Source organism: Triplophysa rosa, linkage group LG10 (genome assembly GCF_024868665.1).
Source record: "Triplophysa rosa linkage group LG10, Trosa_1v2, whole genome shotgun sequence".
In the NCBI taxonomy this organism is placed as follows: Eukaryota; Metazoa; Chordata; class Actinopteri; order Cypriniformes; family Nemacheilidae; genus Triplophysa; species Triplophysa rosa.
In genome coordinates, this window is record NC_079899.1 from 23859000 (window position 1) to 23881682 (window position 22683).

Below are 22683 nucleotides of genomic sequence, written 5' to 3' on the forward strand. Positions count from 1 at the left end.
TTTGATTTATCTTTATGCAGTGTGTAAATTTCTTATAAAAAAATAGAATTGTGAATGGATATTTATGCTTGTATGTGTAATTACGGTTTTCAGATCAGTTTGTTATGGGCAAATTTACATACACTTATCTAAGGTAAAGATTTGCCTTTGATTTAAAGTACATGTTTTTTTAGAGCAGTATTAAGCAAAGATTCAACACAAATATTAGTATTTATTATCTATCATCATTATCATTAATGTTAACTAATCTCTGTGCAAATTTACATACTCAAGCTAACAAAAGCACTTTTTAGCCAAAAAACATGGCCTATGTAGGCAAGATTAAATGCTTTAGATTTGATGACAGAAAATAAAAATACAATTTCTGTTAAAATGTTGCCATATAAATTTTATTATAACATTATGACAAAATATTACCACATACTATTTTGCATCTAGTGTATTTATCTCCAAAGCGCTTCTATGGCAAACCAAGAAATCAAAAACAGTCAATTATACAATAAATCAAGATTTCTACTTGTGGAGATCTTTTGCCATGGTCATAGCTATTACTGTAAAATTACAATTTGTATGCTTTATATTTTATCCCAGTTTAAAGATGAAAAGTGGCCAGTCTCCAGACCCTGGCAAACTGTAAAGTACTCAGATGTCTGTGTGTATATTTGCAAAGTGGAACAATCTGACATCACGCAAGACATTTTAAACATCACTTGATCTCAGGAAGGATTTCTTCTAACAGTCCCCAATGTCCATCCTGCTGCAGTAACACTGGGCTTTATGTAAATGAGCATTAAATGTTTTACACCCTTTAAATAATAAAATTACTTGTGGCAAGACATCAGATTCAAACCACTTTTATCCACCCAGGTACACCATTCGATTCTGTTACAATGATCTGCTTGCACGCTCAAATGTTCACATGTTGTTAAATCCCATCATGCCCTTCATGTTACCAGCAGCTCCCTGCTGAAACTGTCTCATCATAGACTGCAGTCCGGCCATGCCACCTTTAAACAAAGAGAGAAGTTTTAAACACTGGTATTATTCAACAGTGTGATAATGATACTTGCGAGCAGAGCTGTAGCTGATAAGACTACATTTTTAGACAGTGTTATATTAAGCTTATACCCATGTGGTGAAGTACTCTGGGATCCATCATTTTAGCCATCTGCTGGTTCAGTTTCGCCATCTGTGATGGGTTGACGTTTTTGGACATGTCGCCTCCTTCAAAGCAATCGTACCATGAGTCATTCATTTGTAATTTAACACAAAGCAACCATTTCAATGAATCATGTTAAGAAGCATCTGACGTAAAATATTCGACATTTGCATTTATTATTTGATCAACTCAACCTTTAAATAAGCCTTTAATGCCTCCCATCTTCTTAACCATCTGAGCAAACTTTGTGTACTGGGTAAGCAGCTCCTGTACATCCCTGGGTGCCACTCCAGATCCACGGGCCACTCGCTGGATTCGGTTAGGCTGCTTACTGAAGAGCTTGGCACCATCTTTGTTATCGAGTTCTGAGTGAGAAAACCAAAATAACTTATTTGAATCTGTCCGAACCTGAACCTTGCGATTCAGGAAAACAAATGAAAAACTGATTAAGAGTTGTACATGCCTTGGTCGTTCATACTATCCATTATTGTCATGAGCTTCTTTAATCTGGCCATAGACTCCTGCTCATTTCCTTTACTCATGAAATCTGTTCCAAAGCCTGGGATCATACCCTGAAAACATGCAAAAGAACAGTAAGCTGCGTAACTATCATCAAACATATTTGTGACCATAATTAGATTTCTTTTCTTTCAAGTTTGGCTTTACCATGATCTGACCAAAAGGTCCCATCTTCATGATGTTCTGGAACTGTTCATACATGTCTCTGAGTGTGAACTGACCTAACAAAAAGATGTCAATATGATTGTGTTAGATGTGAATAAACGCAGTGGCATAAACCTCAAAATTCATAAAGCAATATTCTACATTCTCATATAACAATTATGGGCATTATAATAAAAATAGCAGTAAAATAAATCATCCCACCATGTTTGAGCTTGTCAATTAGCTCCTCATTATCATCAAGCTTTAGTTCGTTTACTTTATCGATCAGTCCTTCAATATCACCCATGCCTAGAAAAAAATTAATTGACAGTCAAATGCATGTTTAAATGATCAAAAACTTAAACTAACATCTCATCAGTATGCGTAAAACTCACCAAGCAGTTTGCTTATGAAAGGCTGAGTCTTAAAAGGCTCAAAGTCATCAATGTGCTCGCCTGTACCGATAAATATGATGGGGCTTTTTGTGGCTGCCACACTGTAGACATAAAACATACGTCAATTGATGCATTAAATAGGTTAAAACAATGAAAATGTATTAAACTAAAAACAATTAAGTGTGTACTTACGCACTGAGCGCACCACCACCCTTGGCATGGCCATCCAGTTTGGTGACAATAACAGAGGCCACATCTACCTTGTCTTTAAAGGCTTTAGCTTGAGCCTCACAAGCCTGACCGATTGAAGCATCCATCACGTACACTATGTTGTCTGGTTGCTATGGAAACAGATGATATGATTTGAAACAAAAGACAACTTGTTTTACAGTGTTTTTATTAAACATGTTACATGAACTTAGTTGTATTATAAATAATAACAAGGAACCAACTTTGAAAAAGTATAGTTGTAAAATTAATAATACTCAATAATTATGTTTGTAAACAAGGACACCCTGAAATATAGTGTAACCCAAATTAAGTACAAATCAAAGCTTTTAATTGTAATGGGTATTTTTTTCATAGCATGTTTACTATCCTGATTCCTACTTAAATTTACATTTATTCAAATAGAGAAAATCCTTCACATACCACAGCATTTGACACCTGGAGCATTTCTTCAAAGAGTGAGTCTTCCTGTTTATGTCTGCCACTGGTGTCCACGATGATTATTTCAAAGTTTTCAGACTTGAACTTTTCCACACCCTCTGCTGCTATAATGACTGGATCCATTTCTGTGTAACTGAATTAACGTACACATAAATCAATGTTTAGGTTTGGTGAGCAAAAATATACAATAGTGAATGAGGTCTGGATAAAAACAACATTTTTATTGTTCGATTACCTGCCATAAAAAGGTATTCTGGCTTTTGTTGCATTTTGCTTGAGTTGGTCAAAGGCACCTTAAAAAACACAAAACAATTTTAGTTTAACTTTAGTACCCCCAGCCCAGACAACATGTATGCTACAAAAACAGTGGAAGTCAGATTTACCTGCTCTGAATGTGTCTGCACAAATCAAACATGTTTTCCATCCTTTTCTTTGGAAGTAATATGCCAACTAAATCACATAAAAATGTAAATACATTGTTATTTGAGCTTCATGCTGTACATTGTCTAGGACAACATCCAAAGACGTCTCACCTTAGAACATGTTGTGGTTTTCCCGCTGCCCTGAAGTCCCACAAACATGATAACATTGTTTTTGCCCTTTGTGGGAGTCCAGGCTTTAACTCCAGGGTCGACAAGCTAAAATGGAAGCATTCTATTTTAACGTTTTTATTGAGATTATGTTATGATCAGCCTTGACAAATATATGACACTCACAATGGGCTATCATAAATCACCTCTGCATAAAACAATATGAAACAATGAACTATTAAACAGAATGACAAAAGATACAACCATCCACCTTGACAAGCTCCTTGAAAACGGCATGCTGGATCATTCTTCTCTTGTTCAGCCCAGAGGCCATGTCCTCCAGATCAATGGCTGCCCTAAAATTTACAGTGGTTATCGAGGTTATATAACAAATCTAGAGTAACACGTCGTTTACCATAAAATAAAAAACATAACTTACTTGACATTTTCTCTGAGCTGTTTTACCAACTTGATATTCACATCAGCCTCCAGCAGTGCCGCACAGACTTCTTTAAGCATAGCATTTAAAACCTAAAAGTTGCAAATACATAGATGTGAATATTGGATTGTAAAGTTCTTCAGAGGTGAAAAATGCCCAAATATTCAAGAGGGTAAGATTGTCAAAGTACCTCCTCGTTGATGATGGTGGCATTGCTGAGAGACCTCAAGGCTGAGGTTATTTTCCTACCCAGATCAGCTAAAACCATTTTTGCGGTTCAGAGAGCTGCCAACCTGCAACAAGGAAATCTGGATTTAACAGGCTACAAAGATTTAACAAGACAGACAGACTTCAGCACTTTTCAGTTAAAGTCGCTGAATAAGACTTGAATAATGCTTTTAAAGGGGTTAAAAGGTTGTGATTAATCTTCTGTTTCTTTCCTTACTTGTAAAAAGAATGAGGTCTTTCCAATGCGGTTGGGGTTTCCCCCCAAGATCTTCCCGACACTGCTCACTCTGAACCAAGGTATTCAATTAAACCAGCGCAATGATTTTTCCCAATCTTCCTACACACAAAATGTACTTATTTGAAAACAAAATAACTACAAACATAAACGACTTGTTATTTACCAGCCATGTACAATCTGGTTAAACACGTATGATGAATCGTGAACTGTAAATAACGTTAGAATATCTTGTTTTTAAAATACAAATATTACAGCAATAGTGAGAAATTAAAAAACTCTTATGAAAACATAAATCCTTATTCATATGTTTGTTTGTTTGTTTTTATAGGTGTGAATTGCTCCGTTAAAGCTCTCTGTCGAAATAAGGCCAGACGTTAAACCGCATTAACGTGGCCCATAATGAAACGGCATAATTTAACTCCAGATTAAATTGATCCAACGTCGACTTGTTTTGTCTAGCATCCACATTAGTAACATGAAAATATATTGTTTTAAATTAATATTACTCACCGCCAACTCGCAGCAGCTGTTTTTCTTAGTCGAAGCCCGACGTCACCCAACCCTCAACTTCCGGTGAAGTCGGTTTACATCCGGGTTATGTAAAACGCCCTTTATTAAAGCATACAAATAAAAAATATTTTCACTTTCCGTTTATTAAATACGTGTTCAATATATATATATACATAAATAAATGAATAAACAAATATGAACTTTTACAAATATTATTTATCTTTGAGAAATTGCTCAAGAGGCGCGTTCTAAATCATTTAAGGTAGCACGGGACTAACTGTTAGATACAATTATTACAACTTTTAAAGATGGTTGTATTTATAGCTTCACCGTAATTAAAAAACAATATTAAGACTACTTTGGAAGAAATCGTTTTTGACATTATAACCAGGAAGAGTTCACTTGCTCAATGTGTCTATTTTTTGGTTCTACCTTAAAGCATTAGCACGCTCACTATCCTATCGCGATACAGCGGACCCATGTGTCAGTCACTTGCCCATAACCTGAATTGTTTTGGGCATAACAGTGGGTTGAAAGACGGAATCTATGAATTTTAACGATGCTAAGAATGAAATTCTACAGGTGTTGTCCAAAACGGACAGACAACATCTTCCAAAGCTGCTTGAATGGTTGAAAACATCTGGTAATTAATTTATCATTACGTTACCTACTTTTGATACCAGGCGAATAAATGTTTTAGTTGGAATTTAGTTATAATTTTTACAATCAGACTTGTAATTTTATATTCACACTTTTAGATGATCTGGACGATTTCTTGGTGGACAATCAAAGTATTATTCTTCAGAGTATTGCTGAAGACCTCAGGGCTTGCCTTCCTTTGGAGGCTATGGCTCCCTCAGAGACCATGGCTATCCAGAAGGCCAGTATTGATTGTAAAGTGTATTTTACTTTGATATTCCTGTCCAATGTATTGACGCATCTAGTCGGGTTATTATGGGAGTATTGGTCAAACTGAAGTATTTTAACTTTCTTTAAATCTAAATCAGTAGATCACTTTGCCTAGAACACCTTATGAATAAACACCTAGTATACATGTTCATGTATGCTGGGCAAATAATTACTGGCTAAGTATAAAAAAACAAGTATAAAACAAATGTTACTTTTTAGAGAAATCCATAAATTAGTGCTACTATATTATAATCTCAAGCATTTATGCATTGAAATCGAAGGGGTAAGATTAAGAAAAAAAGTTTGTCGAACGTTTGATTGGGTACTTTACATTTTATTGTGAGATCCTAAAGTGTACTTTCAATTGTAGACCAGTCAGAAGTCTCTTCCCACAGTGCACGTGGATGCGTTCTTGTACGATGAGGAAACTGTGGATTCCCTGTGTGAAGATGGAAAAATGAGTCGCAACTACTGCCTCGATTGTGCGTCTCACAGAACAGCACCATTGGGTAAGCGATGGCATTGACACGTAAAATATAAATGTATAAAACTGTGATAAAGAAGATGTGACATGATGCTCCTCTGTTTCACAGAGTTCATCTCGCATTCATTCTCCATTCCGGAACTTCAGTTCCTATTCCAAAATGTTCTCCCGGACCTCACAGGAAAGCAAGTGATTGATGTGGGATCAAGACTAGGAGCTGTGTTATATGGGGTAGATTTTTTTTACATAGATAAACTCATTCTCAAATGTACTTTGAAGTATTTTTAAACTGAAATGAGAAAATAAAGTGAGATTATTCCATTTAGGACAGATCCAATTGAGTACATTGACCACATTGGGAGTAACTCATGGATTACCTCTGCATGTGAGAATTTCAACCATAGGCTATACTGTATGTTGTTTTAAGAATAGTGTTTGTCTTCGTAATCCTCTCCCGAGATTTTTATGTTTTTCTGACGAAACATCTTGTCATCTGTATTGTAATATATGAATATGTTTTTTCTCATCAGGGTTACCTCTACGGTGCAGCAGCTCAGCTCGTGGGGATTGAAATAAATTCAGAGTTTGTCAAACTTCAAACAATGACTGTGGAGAAATATGGCTTTAGTGAAAGGATTCAGGTCTAATATCTTTTTGTATTTGTGTATGATGATTAATATTCCTTGAAAAGTTTGTTTATAGGAATGTTCATTGTTCTCCTGCCTAGGTTATTCATGCAGATATCCGGTCACAGGCTGCATTAGTGCAAAATGCAGATGTTTTAATCATGAACAACGTGTTTGAATACTTTATGGAACCAAGCGATCAAATGCAGTAAGTGCCAAATTATTGTGGTGAAGCGGTTTGGTTAGTGAATCCAGCATGTTCCAGGATTCTCTCTACAACGGACATTAATGTTTATTATTCTTATGTCTTTAATTTTAGAGCTTGGCAATTTATTAGTCATAATTTTCGAAAGAAAGGTGCACTGTTGGTGACTGTACCCAGCATTCAAGAGGCACATGCTGTACTTCAAGAAAATGTTGTAAGAAGCTTTACTGTAATATATCTAATACATATTACCTGTCATGTTGTTTGCTGGTTGAAAAATGTCTTTAGTAACATTTCAAGTGACTTTTATTATGTGTTTTTTAGTCCCTGGAGATGTTACCGCTCTGCCAGTGGGTAGAGGAAGTACCACTTGATTACACTGTTTACATAAAAAATGACACAGATGCAGATTCTCTCAAGCAAATTCATCTTTACAGGGTACTGTAACACAGGTCTTCTAAAACAGTGGAACTACTGAATATGAATAACCTCAATGAGGCCACACCAAATAAATCATGCAAATAGATTTGATTAAACAAACAGTATCCTCTTTTAAATTAACCTTGTAGTGACAAAAGTTGAGCTTGCATTTATACTTCATTTAGGCAATATATGCCAAAGGAAAAACACTCTTTCTTATGCCATAGATTCGTTTTATTCACTTATGTTGTTCAGAGATTGCACTTCTATGGTTTAGTTGTCATCGATATATAATAAACATGGTGCTCTTTGTGTAAGTGTGTTCTTCCCTGGTTACATACCCTTTCTGTTGAAACAGGAAGTAGAGGAGGGGACACTTTTGTTTTCTTTTATAGGCAGCACATTTAGTGCAATATATGTATTATGTTAAGAGTAGGCATGGGCTGAATACCGTTTCCGAGGTATACCGCGGTTTGGCAAGGTCACGGTTTAAACCCACTAAAAGTTTCTGCTATACCGTTCCAAAGGTATGAGCTGTTTTGTGCAGGAATCCATCAGGTTATGTGCTATATTTTGTTTATGCTTAATTAGTTGTTTGCTCATCTGCATTTAATTTATTTATGTATAGATATACAGTATATGTATGGACGAATGCATGTAAGTTTAATTACTGGACATGCATTTAAAAGAAGACTAGAAAGGGGTGCCATGCTTTCAAAATGTTTGGGGAGCACTAATTTAACCTGACATACTGTTCATGTTTACTACTGTTCCAAATATTTTGTGTTGCTTAAAAATCAAATCTATTGTGTTCAATGTTTTTTACTCAGACATTTAAAATAACACATTTTAAAGCTGCAACACCGACATGCCGCGAAACCGTGATGTTTGGCTTAAGGTTACCATACCGTCAAAATCTCATACCGGCCCATGCCTAGTTCAGAGTTGGGCGACCTTATACTAAAAACAAATTCAGCAAAAGCTTTAACTGGAGTTTGTTTGTGAACACATTTAAAAAAAAACATGTAAAATTGGAAAATAATCTTCGCTATTACTTTTTATAAAAATGCTTTCAAGTGTACATTTTAATAATCAGTGAAAGCTTTGTGGTGAGAAAATTTATCACTGTCTAAAAATTATTGTTCTTTCTTCATTTTCAACCACATAATTTGTGCATATTTATACAAAATGACCTTAAAATATTATGAGAATTACGAAATAGATGAACCTTCAGTGGTGGGGAAAAAATAAAAGCTATATTTCCACTTTTCCACTCTCACCATTGGGCGCAGAGGCGTGATTGGCAGTCAAACTGCCCAATGCAATGATAGAATTGTCATGGAAGCTCCACCTCCAGGACTGCCCAGTCGGTAAGTGAACTAGAGCGGATCAAAACTTGTCGTCAACACGGCACGCGTAATATCGCCGCTCGGAGAAGTGGGACACTTCTGTATTTTTCTTTCTTTTTACAGCCACGTATCTTGTTCACACCATAAAATTGGTAAATATTATCTTTACTCGTCCGTATACCAGGCTCGTTTGTTATTTGGATACCAACCGTATGCTTTATATTCGGTTTGAATTAAAAAGCCGAAACATGTGGGCAGGATTTTGAACGTCACCCGGGAAGCGCGTGTCATTAACAAAGACTGAAAACTGTCGTTAGAATTTAAACATTTTAAAACCTAACGGCTTTCCTTACAACCAGTTTCGACGAATGAAACGAAGACGCGATTGACTTTTAATGGACCCGTATTAATTTGACATTTTCTTACTTTGTGTTTGTTTTTTGTGTTTGTTGCTTTTGAAAGTCTCAGGGTAAGAGATAAAGAGAAAGAAAGATGCCGCTTCTTCACAAAAAGCCCTTCGTGAGGCAGAAGCCGCCCGCTGATCTCAGACCAGATGAAGAAGTATTCCTCTGTAAAGTCACGCATGAAATCTTCAGGACCTATGAGTAAGACATTTTATTATAATTCGTATTGATTCGTATGAACTTCCCCTTTGATGCCAAACAACAGCATCAGAAACTAAACAGAAGTGACAGCCATGGAGACAGTCTGCACGAAACTTTACTTTTTACTTTAGTAATACAAACAGCAACATACATTTCTCTTGTTATGGTGTTTTAAACCACAATCTCTGACACAATAGCCAATGTGTGAAATGGTCATATATTTAGAAACCCTCAAGAGTTTTTTTCCTCTTCATACACCGGCAGGTGTCAGTTCGGGCCTCTGCTAACAGAGTTGGTTGCTAGTTAGTTAGCTCGGTTTAGCCAACAAAATTCACGATCCAGAAACCAGACTGAGTGAATTATATCTTAAAAGTGTGTGTATATGTGTTATAAGTGGTTAAATAATGTCAGATCGCGGGTGGGATGTGCACGGGAAGCCCCTGGTCTAATGTTTTTAAGGGGGTGTTAGCGAGGATGGGGCAGATCTCATTCACACACAGGATGTTGTAACGTTAGCTAGAAACGTGGTCGCGCTATTGTTAGTATGTGTGTAGGCACTTAGGGGACGAGTTTTACTGCTTTTGTAATTATTTTGTTGACGTCATTTGACATAAGGTCTGTGGTCATAGGGCTGGTAATGAGTAAGATTATGATCATGACCATGTAGTTTAACTACTATGTTCAAACTAATCACTCAAGATTGGTCTCAATGAGTGGCTTTAGTTCATCCCTATGTGAATTACAGGTTAGAAGTTGTTGTGTTTCATTATTGTAATGTCATCTGTTATTAGGGCTTGGAAAGTAGACATTGGACCTAGTGGTCAGATGGGACTGGAATAGGAAGTTGTGGAATATGATGACCAAGCAGTTTGACACTGCAAGTCAGTTTAGTACAAATACCACTACAACTTGAACATTAAAATGTCATCCGATGATACAAATAAGTGTGAATAAAATGTTTGTTTGCTACCAGAGTAGTAGTTATACTTCTATTTTGTTATTTGTCATTCGGTCTGGGGAAGTACACTTTATTGTTTGGGATTTGGGGGTTTACTGATTAGCTGCTTTGAAAAGTTTGTCATGATCCTGATGATGGTTTAGTACGTTATAGATTATGATGACAACGTTGTTTAATTTTTTTGTCTATTCATCCTTTGTTTTATTAATAATAAAAGTCATCCATTGATCTGAACATAAAAGCTATGGATGTGTGTTAAAAGGCCTTAAATAGTTTAAATCTTTTGCTTATGTTTGTGTAGTTTGTCTCCAAGCTATGAATAAGAGACATTTCTTTTGGGTTTGAAATTAGTTTTAGTGGTCATATCATGACTGGTCTGAAAAATTGCAGATTATCACAGTTTATAAATGGTCTGACTCTGAACTAATAACTTACTTTGATAAAAATGATGTTGCCATCAATCCTAGCAAATTACTTTGTGGGAACATAAGGCTGATGTAGAAACCTCATGATGTCATATCGAACTCATCAAGTTTATTTGGTTCGATGGGAACATTAAAATCTTAATGCTAAAAAGCAATTATGTCACCCACTGTGTTTTTAACTTATTTATCCACAAGCTTTGAGTGGTAGGTGTGTATGAGTCGGTCTGTTTTGGGTTAAATCTCCACTCATCACGTTGCTGTCCTCAAAGCAAACCTTTTTAACCTTTGCATGAAGATACATTTTCATTTATACGTTTAAAGACTGTTTCAGCTGCAACGAAATCAACAAAGGTTATGTGGCTCAAACCTAACCTCCGGTTGACCTCTGCAAAGAATGAAAAAGTGTTGAGTAGTATTAATGTAATTTAATACAATTAATATACAATAAAATATTGATATAAATTAAATATAAAATAAATTGTTATATTCTAACCAAACACACACCAGAAGTTAACTTTGGGCCAGGTGCGTCCATCCGATGAAACCGTCTATATAGTTCGGCTAACCGAGATGCCGAGAGCACAGTCTTTAATGCCAAGAGCACAGTCGGCACACATACTAATAGAATGTATACTTTAAATGAGCTGTAAACCACTTTGGATAAAAGCATTTGCCTGATGAATAAATGTAATGTTAATGTATATTTAAGTTCCGTAGCAGTCAGTTGACGTGTTGTGTTGTTTAACAGTGAATTCTTCGAGAGGACCATTCTGTGTAACAGCCTGGTGTGGAGTTGTGCGGTGACAGGGAAGCCTGGCCTAACCTACCAGGAGGCTTTGGATAGTGAGAGGAAGGCCAGACAGAATCTTCAAAACTTTCCCGCCGAACTCATGGTCCCCCTCCTGCACCTTACTGCACTTACACACCGCGTACGACTGCACGAGATATGTGATGATGTGTACACCTACGTCAAAGAGCGCTTCTTTCCCGGAGAGATGGTAGATGTTGTCAGTCGTTCTGGTGCCAGGTAAGAAGTCAGATATTGTTTGTTGTCATTCATAATTCATCAACATGAATGATGGACAATTCAAAGAATCAGTCATTCAGAATGTTTAGAATACAACAATAAGCCGTGAGAGGCCATGTATTGGTTTAACCACGGTTTAAATAGTTGTTGTTGTTAAATAATGACGTGATGGTGCTATAAGACACCAATGGACAATAAACATAATAATTGTTATTATCAATTATTATTGGTCATTATTCATAATTCTTTGAATACTGTATAGTGTATTGACCTTCCTGTGTTATATTGACTGTAGAGCGCATTTGAACACCAATCCGATTTTGAAATGGAAATATCTGGTGTGCAGTTATGAAGAAAAATAATATTAAAACGCAAAACAAGTTGTTTTTCCCTCCCCTAAAGACAAAGAGCACTTTTCCACCATCGCGCCGAATCGTTCTCGTTGCTTAATCGTTCCACTCCGTGCCGATCCATGCCAGCCGGTACGTAAATGGTTTCATTTTCCACTGCAGGGCTGATAACGGAAATTTTTAGAATGTAAACACAAACGCGTCACGCACTGCCTTGGTAACACAAGAGACTGAGCTATAACGGCTCTGAGCGCATTCATTAGCATGATGTAGAACCGTGCTGAAAATTCCGAGCTGAGAACAGTTTGTAATCGTGTCGTGTCGAACGAGGCTCACGTGGAAACATAACTGTAACCATTTCAGACTGTGCTTCGGCGCGATGGTGGAAAAGCGCTCAAAAACTCTAAACAACGTCTAGATGATTAACAATAGTGAAGAACAATGGTGCCGAATGAAGCTGTGTTCAAAACAGGCAACGGCATGACTGAAGAGAAACACCCAGATGTTCATTGATATGTCCCCACCCTCTGCCTGCCTCCTGTAGACAAAGCCTGTCTTTTAGAGCTCCGAAAGTCCTTGGCAGCCTTCTATACAGTCCATTTTCAAACCTCGAAAAACAAGTGACAATCCAGCACGTCCAAAGATAATAACATAGATTTAGTAAGCCTGATCTTGACCTCTTAAAGGAAACTGTACAAGAGCTCTGTCCTGTGCTGTAACAGAGGATCAGAGTCAGCCATCACAAGCTGACCTTGCTATTTTGAGAACAAAATAAATGGGTGGAGCTTAGAGAATGCCTCTGATTGGATGGACTGATACAAGGAGTTGCCCCAGACAACATTGCAGCTTGTGCTGAGGCAACCAGACATCAGGGTGCCCCACTGGTAGACAGGGGGTGGAGGGGGCATTTTCTTTTGGAAGGGAATGACAATGCTGGGTGGTTCCTTGCTTCTACATGGATGGCCAAGAAATTAGAAAGCAGGATTCAGCCAGACACTTTGGTCACACCCAAACTGCCTGGCTGCTTCTATATTGTTGGCCAGAGAATTTATCTCTGTCGAAGCTGCCGTGTTTTAAAATTATTATTTAAGAATTTTTATGGTGGATCATTTTGAATCATTTTGAATTCTGTGCTGCTTTAAAACTCGTGATTCAAATGTAATACTTTGCTCTGAAAGTTAATTTGAAGATATCCCATGCCATCAGATGTTCACACTAACACAGGGTTTATATGCTCAACAGACAACACTGTAAGATATTGGAGGTCATACCACCCCATTCCAATGGCACAGTCAATGGGCACGTCAAACATCATATAGAGGGCGACTCGATCGTCATCAGTGACAGCGATGAAGAGACCAAAGTCACTTCTCCCAAGACACCAAATGGGTCAGTACTCAGAAATGTCTTCAGCTCCCTCAATGAAATGCTCAATAAGTCTGTTCCAGTGATCATTATCTAAATTCTGTGTGCTTTTTGCTTTGAAAGCAGGAAGAAAGCCATGAGTCCATCTTTGTTTAAATACAAAGTTCAGCCTGTCAACCCTGAGGGTTGTGAGCCTTTAGTAGTGAAACATGCTCTGATTTGGTGAGTTTTTTGGGGGGAGATTTATTCATAAACTGTTTAGTTTTTTACCTGTTTTTGTTTAAATATCAAATCATAAAACAAACTGTACTGGTCAAATTCAGAACATGCCTTTTCCCAATACCTTATTAGTAAAGAATCCTTCTTCCAACTGCTTTTTAACAACCATTTTTTCACTTCTTGTTACCCATTTTGTAAAGTTATGGACAATTGCATGTTTGATGATAATGTTGTTGTTTCTTTTTTCTGCCGTTTCATCCTACAGTCGTAAGAAAAACGTTTTTAGTCGAGACAGACTGAGGCTGCTTCTTAAACATCACTGTGAACCGATAAACGGGACCATCAGACTCAAGGTAAGTCAAGTCATGAAATATGACAAGTCTTTAGTTGTGTCCCAAATTACATACTATACGGTTTTATACTAACCAGAAGTATATTGAAACTGCGACTGTTGAGTGCATGAAGTGTCCACAGTTCCACATTCTTTTTTGAGAATTTTCAATGTGAACGCACTACTCGCACTATTTATACTACAAAATGGCATAGAATAGTGCATAAGTGCGCGATTTGGGACGCACCTTTTATCTTACTTGCCCATTTACAATGCTTTGCACCTTTTTTATAATATATTTAATTTTTCTTATTCTTTCCAGCCATCAACAGTTGCAAAATATAAGTTATCCGAACAGAATCTCTCGCACTTCTTTCCCGACGAGCCCCCAGTGTTTGCCTTCAGTCCACCAGGAAAGGGCAGAGGTCGTCGTCCAAATGATGCCTCTCCAACTGAGGTCTGTGTTTCTGTAGTAGTAGAGCATTAATGTATTGTAATTACAAACATGGCATGCAGTTTGTGTAAATGTTAAGTAAAATGTTAAAATTGTTCATTCTGATATGGACTTCAGGACACCTTGATTTGGATTTTATTTTAATGTTTTGATTTGTTTTTCAAAGAGTGACTATGTGGTGTCTGATGATGAGTTATCTTCTTTTCAGATGAATTATGTCGAGGAGAAATTAAAACAGATGCAGCAGAAAGAACCGATGATGTCAATGGGTAAGTTTCAGCTCATGCAAAATACTGAGAATTGAATGTAGATGTCATAAGCAAGTTGTGTAACAATTTTTGGCTTGCTTTAAAAAGAAAAATTCAAGAGAGAAAGAGAAGATCTAATGGAGGCTAAAAGGAGAGAGAAAGAGGACAAGGAGAAGAGGAAAGAGGAAATGAAGAGGATCGTAGAAGAGGAGAAACAGAGAAGAAAAGAGGAGAAAGAACGAATGAAGGTGGAGAAAGAGAGGGTACGTTGCATATATTGTCTTTCAAGTACATCAGTTTTTAATCCTAATTTTTAATCGAATAAATGCATATCAATGTTATTTTTAGAGGATTTGATCGTTAATAATTAAGGCTAAATCTTTAAGGATGTTTTTATGTAATGCACTTCAGGAACGAGAGAAGCTAAAGGAGGAAAAGAAAAAATATGCAGAGCGACTGAAATTATGGAGTAAACCTCGAGAGGACATGGAGTGTGATGACCTAAAGGTAAACATATCTCTTGACATAGACTCTCACATGTGAGTGGACGATTAGAATACATAAAGATTTGATTGAGATCAGTTGGCTTTACTGATCAGCCAGCTATAGGACAAGTCATCCATCCATAATTAACAAACGGGTCTATTTTTGAATGTGCCCACCCTCAGGAGCTCCCAAATCCATTGCCAGTTAAGACACGTCTTCCTGCGGACCTGTTTGGAGATGCTCTGATGGTGCTAGAGTTTCTGCATGCATTTGGAGAGCTGTTTGACCTGAAGGATGAGTTTCCTGATGGCATAACACTTGGTGAGATAGAGTGGCTACCTGTAAATGCATTGCATCATGGGATATTGTGTCATTTGTACCCACAGAGCTGAATATCTTTTAAACATATTGGATTTGAATGTTGTTGACAGAGGTTCTGGAGGAGGCAGTGGTCGGCTGTAATCCTGAGGGGCCTCTCTGTGAGCTGCTTTTCTTCTTCCTGTCAGCCATATTCCAGGCTCTGGCGGAGGAGCAGGAGGAAGTAGCCAAGGACCAGATTGCAGAAGCGGACACCAAAGGTTAGAGTGGTTAAGCATAAACTAATGCAATTTTAGGTTGGTTTATGTATTATGGTAAAATAAAATCGCATCAAATGAAGTTTTTGTGACAGGTGCAGGTTCTTTGTTAGATACCTCGAGTATCATATTGTGTGTTGTCATTGGCAGATCTTAGTGAGGCTCTGGAGGATGACGCTGACCCCACTCAGTCTGCCATCAGCGCTGTGGCGTCTCTGGCTGCTGCCTGGCCACAGCTCTACCAAGGTTAGATAATGTGCAGTATAACGAGTCTGTGCTGTCTTGATAATGCTGTATGTTTATCTCTTTTCAGCGTTTAACAATGAACCTTCTTATGAACAATGTAGACAAGACAGTGTTTATTTATTACTACAGTCAACACACTATCCAGAGCTTTATGTTCCTTGCTTGTGTCTGTGTAGGTTGTAGCCTAAAGCAATTGGATCTGGACAGTTGTACCCTCTCTGAGATTCTGCGGTTGCACATCCTGGCTTCGGGGGCAGACTGCAGCTCCACTAGTGCTAAGTTTCGCTACCAGAAGCAGGGTGGGTTCAGTTCCACAGATGACCCCTGTGTGGAGCTGCGTCTGTCAAACCAGTGCCTGCTCAAAAAACTCTCCAACACTGCAGTCTATGACCTGCTTCCAGGTAAACTGCCTTTGTTCATAAATGAGAAATTTCAGATTCTATACGAAAAATAAACATTTTGAAAGTTATGAAACGTGAAAAACAGGTCAATAGTGTATTCTGGCACTTGTGTATTTTAGGAGAGAAGCTGAAGATCCTTCATGCTCTGTGTGGGAAGCTGCTGACTCTGGTTTCCACGCGGGACTTCATTGAAGACAACGCAGACGATCAAAGAGCTGCCAAACAGGAACTACGAGAGCTTAAAGCCGAGCAGCATCGCAGAGTGAGAGAGGAAGCTGCCGAAAGGTAATGCATTACAAAGATATGACGTCCTTCAGTGCCAAACTTGTTTATCCTTGGAAATTCATTGGTTGAATCTCCCCGTTTCAGGGTTCGGAAAAGAAAAGAGGAGAAGCTGAGGGAACAAGAGCAGAAGTTGAAAGAGATGCATGAAAAACTCAAAGAGGAAGCAAAGAATGAAGGCCATGTGGCAGGGTAAGATTAACCAGCAATCCATCATCAATCCACTGCTTGGAGTTCTATTCACATGCTTGAATAAACCAGTATTCTGTTTTGTAGAGAGGAGATGGACACCAGCACAGAGAGTCAGGAGGCTCGCACTGAACAACACACGGATGATGAGGAGGAACAACCAGTCAAATCTAAAACAGGTATCAGCTTTAAAATGGCCAGCAGCAGATGGCCCCGAATACTTTAATATTGTACAGCAATGGATTAATATCCATTGCTGTACAAGATTCAATAATGCACTCATTTTCACAGAAAAGAAAACCAACAACTCCCCAAAAGAGAAGCAGTCTGGTGAGGTTGAAGCGAAGGACAGTCTGACCCCAGAGGAGTTACAGCAACAGCAGCTCAAAGAGAAAGAGCTTCTGAAACGCATTCATGAAGCTATGGCCTGCACCTACATCCTGCCACTCGGCCGAGACCGCCTGTATCGCCGCCACTGGCTCTTTCCTTCTGCCGGAGCACTCTTCGTCGAGGATGACTTCTTTGGTTTGACAGAGGATATGCTGGAGCCACGTCCGACTCCTGAACCCAAAATGGAGGAGGCTCTTTCTGTTGAGAGCCCAGTTAAGACCGCTGAGGACTCAATACCGGTCCACAACACCTCCCCTCCGGTCAACCGGCCCAATCAGTGGTTTTTCTACAGCACGGCTGAGGAGGTGGAGCAGCTCATAGAAGCTCTGAACTCTCGGGGACACAGAGAGAGCACCCTCAAAGAAGCCCTTCTGCAGGAGAAAGAACGCATCGTTCAGCTTCTGGATGAGAAAGCTGTTCAGCATTATTATCACTCGGGTACTGTGAGATTAACTCTTAGTTAAATGAACGAACATTGCAAAACTGAAGTTATTTAGCTCCTAAGTATTATATTTTAGTACTAACCAACACATGCTCCCAAAGAAGTTTAGTCTTGGATTGTAATGGTACTTCTATATTAAAATAATGTTACAGATGAACATGGATTGTGTGAGTAATGTCATTAAATGTTATGTTATTTTGCAGATCAACCTTTGCCAGAGACCAAAAGCAGTAATATCAAATCAAAGGCTGGCTCACCTTCCTCAGACAGCACTGTACCTGCTGAGCGCTTCATGGAGAATCGCCTCAAAGATCTGCTACTGGATATTGAAGACCGCATCTATCAGGGAACTTTGGGAACAATTAAAGTATGTCGATTGACACGGCTTCTGTGTATGTAGCAAACAACAACTTGGTTTTCTGACCTGAGGTGATCTGACCTTTTCTGGAGTTTGTCAGATCACCGTGAATTAGACATATTTACAGCATATAGTTGTAAACTCATTGGTCATGTTTCATAATTTTGATGTTCATTGATTGATTGATTGGTTGGTTGGGTTGAGCTGGAATGCAGTGATTGATCATATACATTTGTGTTTGGCTTTCGTCCTGGTCTCTGAGAAGGTGGCTGACAGAAGTTCATGGAGGGCAGCACTTGAAAATGGGAACTATGATCTACTGAGCCCTGAATCCAAAGAGAACCAGACAATAAATGGAGAAGAGGAGCCGATGGAGATTGATGAGAACAACTCCAGAGTCAAAGACAGGTCAGTTTATCTTTGACGTAAATTAGAAATTACATTTAAAACGGTGTTTTCTTGTTTATATGCTATATTTACAGAAACGGCTTATTGCTGTGTAATGAAGTAAAATCCACCTGTCAGCTGATTAAAGCTGTGTAATTTGACTTATGAGTAGGGCTGTCACGATTATGAAATTTGTCTGACGGTTAATTGTCTATTAAATAATTGCGATTATGGTGACTAATTGTCTGTTTTAAGACTTTGACAATGAGGTCTAAAATATGACCCGCATGTAGTTTTAATACAGTGCCTTGTTTCCTTGTGATTATCGGAACTAATTGTTTTTTCTGTAATTCAGGCTGCAAGAATTAAAGGCAGAAAGTCAGAGTGTCACGTCCACTAGTGTAAGCACACCTCAGCCCGTCAACAATACCGTCCGCTTCCTGGCACAAGCCCTGGCTCAGATAGAGCAGGGTATAGAGCGCAAGTTTCTCAAAGCTCCACTCGGTAAGCTCGGCACATTGGTTACTGCTACAGCTTCTATTAAAACGGAGTGTTTTTTATCATTTTGTTTGCATGGATGGTATAGTGTTTAAGTGACAGCCTGCCTTTTTATTGATATTTTCCCTTTTCATTTTCTCCTTTACATTTCAAAGTAATCTGATATGAAATATGATTATAATTTAAACAACCAGCTCAGAGACCAACTTTGATTGGAAGTTAAAATCAGAGGAATATCATACAAGACACCCTAGGCAATGTACACACAACCTGCAAATTATGCAAATGAATAACAAATGACAGCACGGTACATTATTTCTAGTCATCTATTTATATTTCTAAATATGTTGTGTTTTTAAAAAGGTGATGAAGATTCCAAAAAGGATCAAAAGGTGAAGAAAAAAGACAAAAAGAAAGATGACGACCAGTCTAGTGAGAAAGACGGTAAGATTAGTTCTGTTTCCAGGTCAGGATACAAGACAGTTTGTTTTAAATGTGTGCCACACCTGAACGTGTGCATTAACTAAATCTGTCTACTTCTGCATTCTCAGATGGCAGCGAGAGTGGGCGGCAGGTGAAAACCGTGCAGGAGCGCTGGCGCGAGTCTCTGCTGGCCTGCTCCAGTCTGTCACAGGTTTTTCTGCATCTCTCCACTCTGGAGCGCAGCGTCGTTTGGGCCAAATCTATACTTAATGCCCGCTGCAAGGTGTGTCGAAGGAAAGGAGATGCTGAGAACATGCTCTTATGTGATGCCTGTGACAGAGGCCATCACATTTTCTGTGTTCGCCCAAAACTGAAGGTAAGCTTTTAGTAGTTTTTGTTAGTTTTGGATAACATGGCAGGTGTTTTTTGACAAAATAGTTTAGGTGTGATATTTGCCTGCTTCTAACATATGAAGGAAAATAATCGTGATTACAGGCTGTTCCTACTGAAGACTGGTTCTGCCCAGAATGCCGTCCCAAACAGCGCTCTCACAGAATCAACTCCCGCCAGCGTTCCTCCATCGACTCGGAAGAAGAAATGGAGGAACAGGAGGAGTCTGAGGAAGAGGACGAGTCTGATGAGGAAGAAGAGGAGGACTCTGAGGATGAACAGTCAGAAGAGGAGGAGAAAGAAAGGTTCAAAGAGTAATTTTTTCCTTTATTTTGATTTGCTTTAAAGTAAAGGGAAATGACAGGTTCCTTGAAAGTTAAGACTAACATTTCTTCTTGCCTCCTCAGTGTTTCTAAGAAGGTTGCCGTCAAACTTCCTCTCCAGAGCACTAAAGAAGGTCGTTCAAATAGCAAATCAAAGCAAGCTGAATCAGGTCATTCCACACCTCGCTCTCAGCAGAGCACACCCAAACAAAGCCAGTCTGCTAATAAAGGAGGCTCTAAAAACTCAGGGAAGAAAGCCACCCCGGTGTCTAACGGCAAACCCCCGGCACGGGCAGGCAGCCGTTCCAGTGCTCGTCTTAGTCTTGAAGTGCTCAATAATCGAACAAAACCCAAATCTAGCAGCCAGTCAAGCCCTGCTGCACAGAATACAGAGTCCAGAAAGAGATCCATTACTGGTAAGAATAATAGAAAAGTTCTAGTTTACATCTCAACAGTTCTAGTTTACATCTCAAGTTCACATTTCGTTCTGTTTTTTTCCCCATTTCTCCAGCAGAGGTCTCCCCAAAAGCCAAGATCGTCTTGGCTCCAACCACTACATCATCCAACCGTCGAAGCTCAGGAAGAAACTCGGGTGTCCACGAGCTGTCGGCCTGTGAGTTGCTCACTGTGGATTTGGTCAGACATGAGGACAGCTGGCCCTTCAAAAAACTGGTCTCCAGAACTCAGGTAGTAAATGTAGGAGTTAAGAAAAGTCCCTTTCATATGTTTTTGTAACATTGACCCAATTTGGAAGTTGCATTTTTGGAGTGTTTCAGTCAGCTGTACTGTTAAATGTTCTTTTCAAAAGTCTCTTTTTGTTTTTTTCACACAGAGTTTATGATGGTTTATAATGCTTAATACGTGTATTTTTCAGGTGCCTGATTACTATGACATCATCAAGAAGCCCATAGCCTTGAGTACAATCAGGGAAAAAGTCAACAACTGTGAATTCCAAAGTGCTGGTTAGTTCAAAAAACTCAAGATCAAGAGAATTGAACAACATTAGCCACTGCTAATTTATTTCTGTATTTTTAATGTTGCAGCGGAATTTATCGCAGATGTGGAGCTGATGTTTTCCAACTGTTTGGAGTACAATCCACGTAGCACCAATGAGGCAAAAGCTGGTCTTCGGCTCCAGAGCTTCTTCCACTCCGAGCTTCAGAGGCTCGGTTTGGCGGATCGCGTGACCCCTCCACAGAAGCGGGCACGGATGTAAACAAAACTTCCACACAAGCCCACCACCTGGCTGAGACTGAAGGCCAATTCATAATCCGATGTCTAATTATGTTGTTCCATGGCATTTGCGGAATGTTCATGGGCATTCCAGTGTGGTGTGAGACAATAAAAATTGCTACCTACCCCTTGTTCGCAGGAAAATGAACTTTTAAAGTGCAGAGCTCAAACGAAATGTCACTCTCACGGATATCAAGTGGCATTTATTCTTCAGGCAGCCATGAGAGTTTAAATCCGCTGTTATGAAGTCACATGTCAATCCCTTACTAGTAGAAATCATAATGTTTTCTTTCTAGGGTGCTGATGGATAAAGTTGTGCTGTGAAAAAGTATTTGCACTGTGTTTTCTGTTAAGTCCTTTTTCATTCAAAGTTAACTCGGGACTAAAAGCATTGTGTGTTTTTGTCTGTAATCTCAAAAAGGTGCATTTGTATTTTGTACCTGTGTTTCTAGACTACTGTTTTGTATAGATTTTTACAGACTTGAGTCTCTGTTATAACGATAAATCAAGTCTTGCAGCTCAAAGGAACAAATAGAACTTCTGTTTCGTAGTTGTGAATATTTGTAAAGAGAAACACGTTGTTTTTCAGTCAGGTCCCTATAGCTTGCTTAAACACTACATAGGAACCAAAAGCATCCTCTATTTTGTTATATTTCCTTTTCACTTACTGGTTATTTATTTAGATTTGGGTCTAATTTGCTTGCTTTATTTATAAGATTGTTTTATAGATCGTTTGTCTTTTGTAAGAGCAACCAGCTTTGGTTTCAAAAAGCCAAAAGCTGGATTCAGTATGTTGGTTTTCCCCCCTTTCAGGTCTTGAGATCCATTTTACCTGCTGTGTAAATTTATTTCTGTATTTACAATAAATTTTGTTTATATTTGGCTTGGATAGTTGTTGTTCTTGCAGATTCTCAGTTATGTACGTGTGAGGTTTTACACTGGTGTGTATTACCGTACTTGGTAAATCTCTGAATTTTAGCATTTTGGAACATTTACCGGTTAAAATGAAAAATGTCCATGAAGTAAATTTCTGGTCGTTGTTTTTTAAGTTTAAACATGTTTTGCTACAATTAACAAACAAAAGGAATTTTGACACCAGTAAGAGCTAAAAAAAAAAACAGGAAATGTGTGAAATGTAAAATGAATCATTCTTTTGAATGAATCAGAAACCGGTCTGAATTTGGCTTCTAAAAGCTATAATAATTAATAATCAAAGCAACAAAGTTATTTCAGGTGCTTTACCAGTCTGTGAAT

The 22683-nt window shown here is 38.4% G+C and overlaps 3 protein-coding genes across 10 annotated transcripts; 2 read left to right on the forward strand and 1 right to left on the reverse strand.

Moving 5' to 3' along the window:
• Window positions 1-348: 348 nt before the first annotated feature.
• On the reverse strand, window positions 349-4916 carry srp54 (signal recognition particle 54). Its single transcript, XM_057343812.1, has 17 exons — window positions 4832-4916; window positions 4301-4420; window positions 4046-4148; window positions 3856-3947; window positions 3688-3772; window positions 3420-3524; window positions 3270-3336; window positions 3122-3179; window positions 2869-3019; window positions 2410-2558; window positions 2218-2318; window positions 2045-2131; window positions 1826-1899; window positions 1623-1731; window positions 1354-1524; window positions 1129-1224; window positions 349-1007 (listed from the first exon to the last, which is right to left on the reverse strand). The coding sequence occupies exons 3-17, from the start codon at window positions 4121-4123 to the stop codon at window positions 916-918; spliced, it is 1515 nt and encodes a 504-aa protein (XP_057199795.1). The 5' UTR covers window positions 4124-4148; window positions 4301-4420; window positions 4832-4916; the 3' UTR covers window positions 349-915.
• A 381-nt stretch (window positions 4917-5297) lies between these two features.
• Window positions 5298-7819, forward strand: zgc:109986 (uncharacterized protein LOC553566 homolog). 4 transcript variants are annotated; one of them, XM_057344185.1, is made up of 8 exons: window positions 5298-5474; window positions 5590-5711; window positions 6111-6249; window positions 6334-6455; window positions 6755-6865; window positions 6952-7058; window positions 7170-7266; window positions 7380-7811. In XM_057344185.1, exons 1-8 carry the CDS (start codon window positions 5378-5380, stop codon window positions 7500-7502), a joined length of 918 nt encoding a protein of 305 aa, XP_057200168.1. In that variant the 5' UTR covers window positions 5298-5377; the 3' UTR covers window positions 7503-7811. The 4 variants fall into 4 exon arrangements, with proteins under 4 accessions (XP_057200168.1, XP_057200167.1, XP_057200166.1 ...); XM_057344184.1 differs by having other exon boundaries at window positions 7170-7269; window positions 7380-7810; XM_057344183.1 differs by having other exon boundaries at window positions 7170-7817.
• A 988-nt stretch (window positions 7820-8807) lies between these two features.
• On the forward strand, window positions 8808-22312 carry baz1a (bromodomain adjacent to zinc finger domain, 1A). Of its 5 annotated transcripts, none has more exons than XM_057344656.1 (28): window positions 8808-8976; window positions 9287-9429; window positions 11561-11839; window positions 13432-13578; window positions 13678-13776; window positions 14039-14126; window positions 14427-14561; window positions 14767-14827; window positions 14915-15069; window positions 15218-15313; window positions 15475-15613; window positions 15724-15870; window positions 16018-16113; window positions 16290-16514; window positions 16634-16799; window positions 16884-16988; window positions 17073-17164; window positions 17277-17813; window positions 18021-18184; window positions 18441-18583; window positions 18918-19066; window positions 19424-19504; window positions 19612-19859; window positions 19979-20187; window positions 20281-20612; window positions 20711-20883; window positions 21071-21158; window positions 21240-22312. In XM_057344656.1, exons 2-28 carry the CDS (start codon window positions 9317-9319, stop codon window positions 21410-21412), a joined length of 4440 nt encoding a protein of 1479 aa, XP_057200639.1. In that variant the 5' UTR covers window positions 8808-8976; window positions 9287-9316; the 3' UTR covers window positions 21413-22312. The 5 variants fall into 5 exon arrangements, with proteins under 5 accessions (XP_057200639.1, XP_057200638.1, XP_057200637.1 ...); XM_057344655.1 differs by having other exon boundaries at window positions 13681-13776; window positions 20708-20883; XM_057344654.1 differs by having other exon boundaries at window positions 8810-8976; window positions 20708-20883.
• Window positions 22313-22683: the final 371 nt, after the last annotated feature.

Excerpts from the sequence above, each read along its gene's own strand:
- srp54 (XM_057343812.1), bottom strand. The coding sequence starts at position 4,123 with ATGGTTTTAGCTGATCTGGGTAGGAAAATAACCTCAGCCTTGAGGTCT. Across the intron at positions 3,773-3,855 it reads CAGCTCAGAGAAAATGTCAA|GGCAGCCATTGATCTGGAGG; the intron begins GTAAGTTATGTT and ends TGTAAATTTTAG. Across the intron at positions 2,319-2,409 it reads GGTGGTGGTGCGCTCAGTGC|TGTGGCAGCCACAAAAAGCC; the intron begins GTAAGTACACAC and ends TTATGTCTACAG.
- zgc:109986 (XM_057344183.1), top strand. The coding sequence starts at position 5,378 with ATGAATTTTAACGATGCTAAGAATGAAATTCTACAGGTGTTGTCCAAA. Across the intron at positions 5,475-5,589 it reads TGAATGGTTGAAAACATCTG|ATGATCTGGACGATTTCTTG; the intron begins GTAATTAATTTA and ends TCACACTTTTAG. Across the intron at positions 5,712-6,110 it reads AGACCATGGCTATCCAGAAG|ACCAGTCAGAAGTCTCTTCC; the intron begins GCCAGTATTGAT and ends TTTCAATTGTAG.
- baz1a (XM_057344654.1), top strand. The coding sequence starts at position 9,317 with ATGCCGCTTCTTCACAAAAAGCCCTTCGTGAGGCAGAAGCCGCCCGCT. Across the intron at positions 11,840-13,431 it reads GTCAGTCGTTCTGGTGCCAG|ACAACACTGTAAGATATTGG; the intron begins GTAAGAAGTCAG and ends TATGCTCAACAG. Across the intron at positions 16,800-16,883 it reads AGAGAGGAAGCTGCCGAAAG|GGTTCGGAAAAGAAAAGAGG; the intron begins GTAATGCATTAC and ends TCCCCGTTTCAG.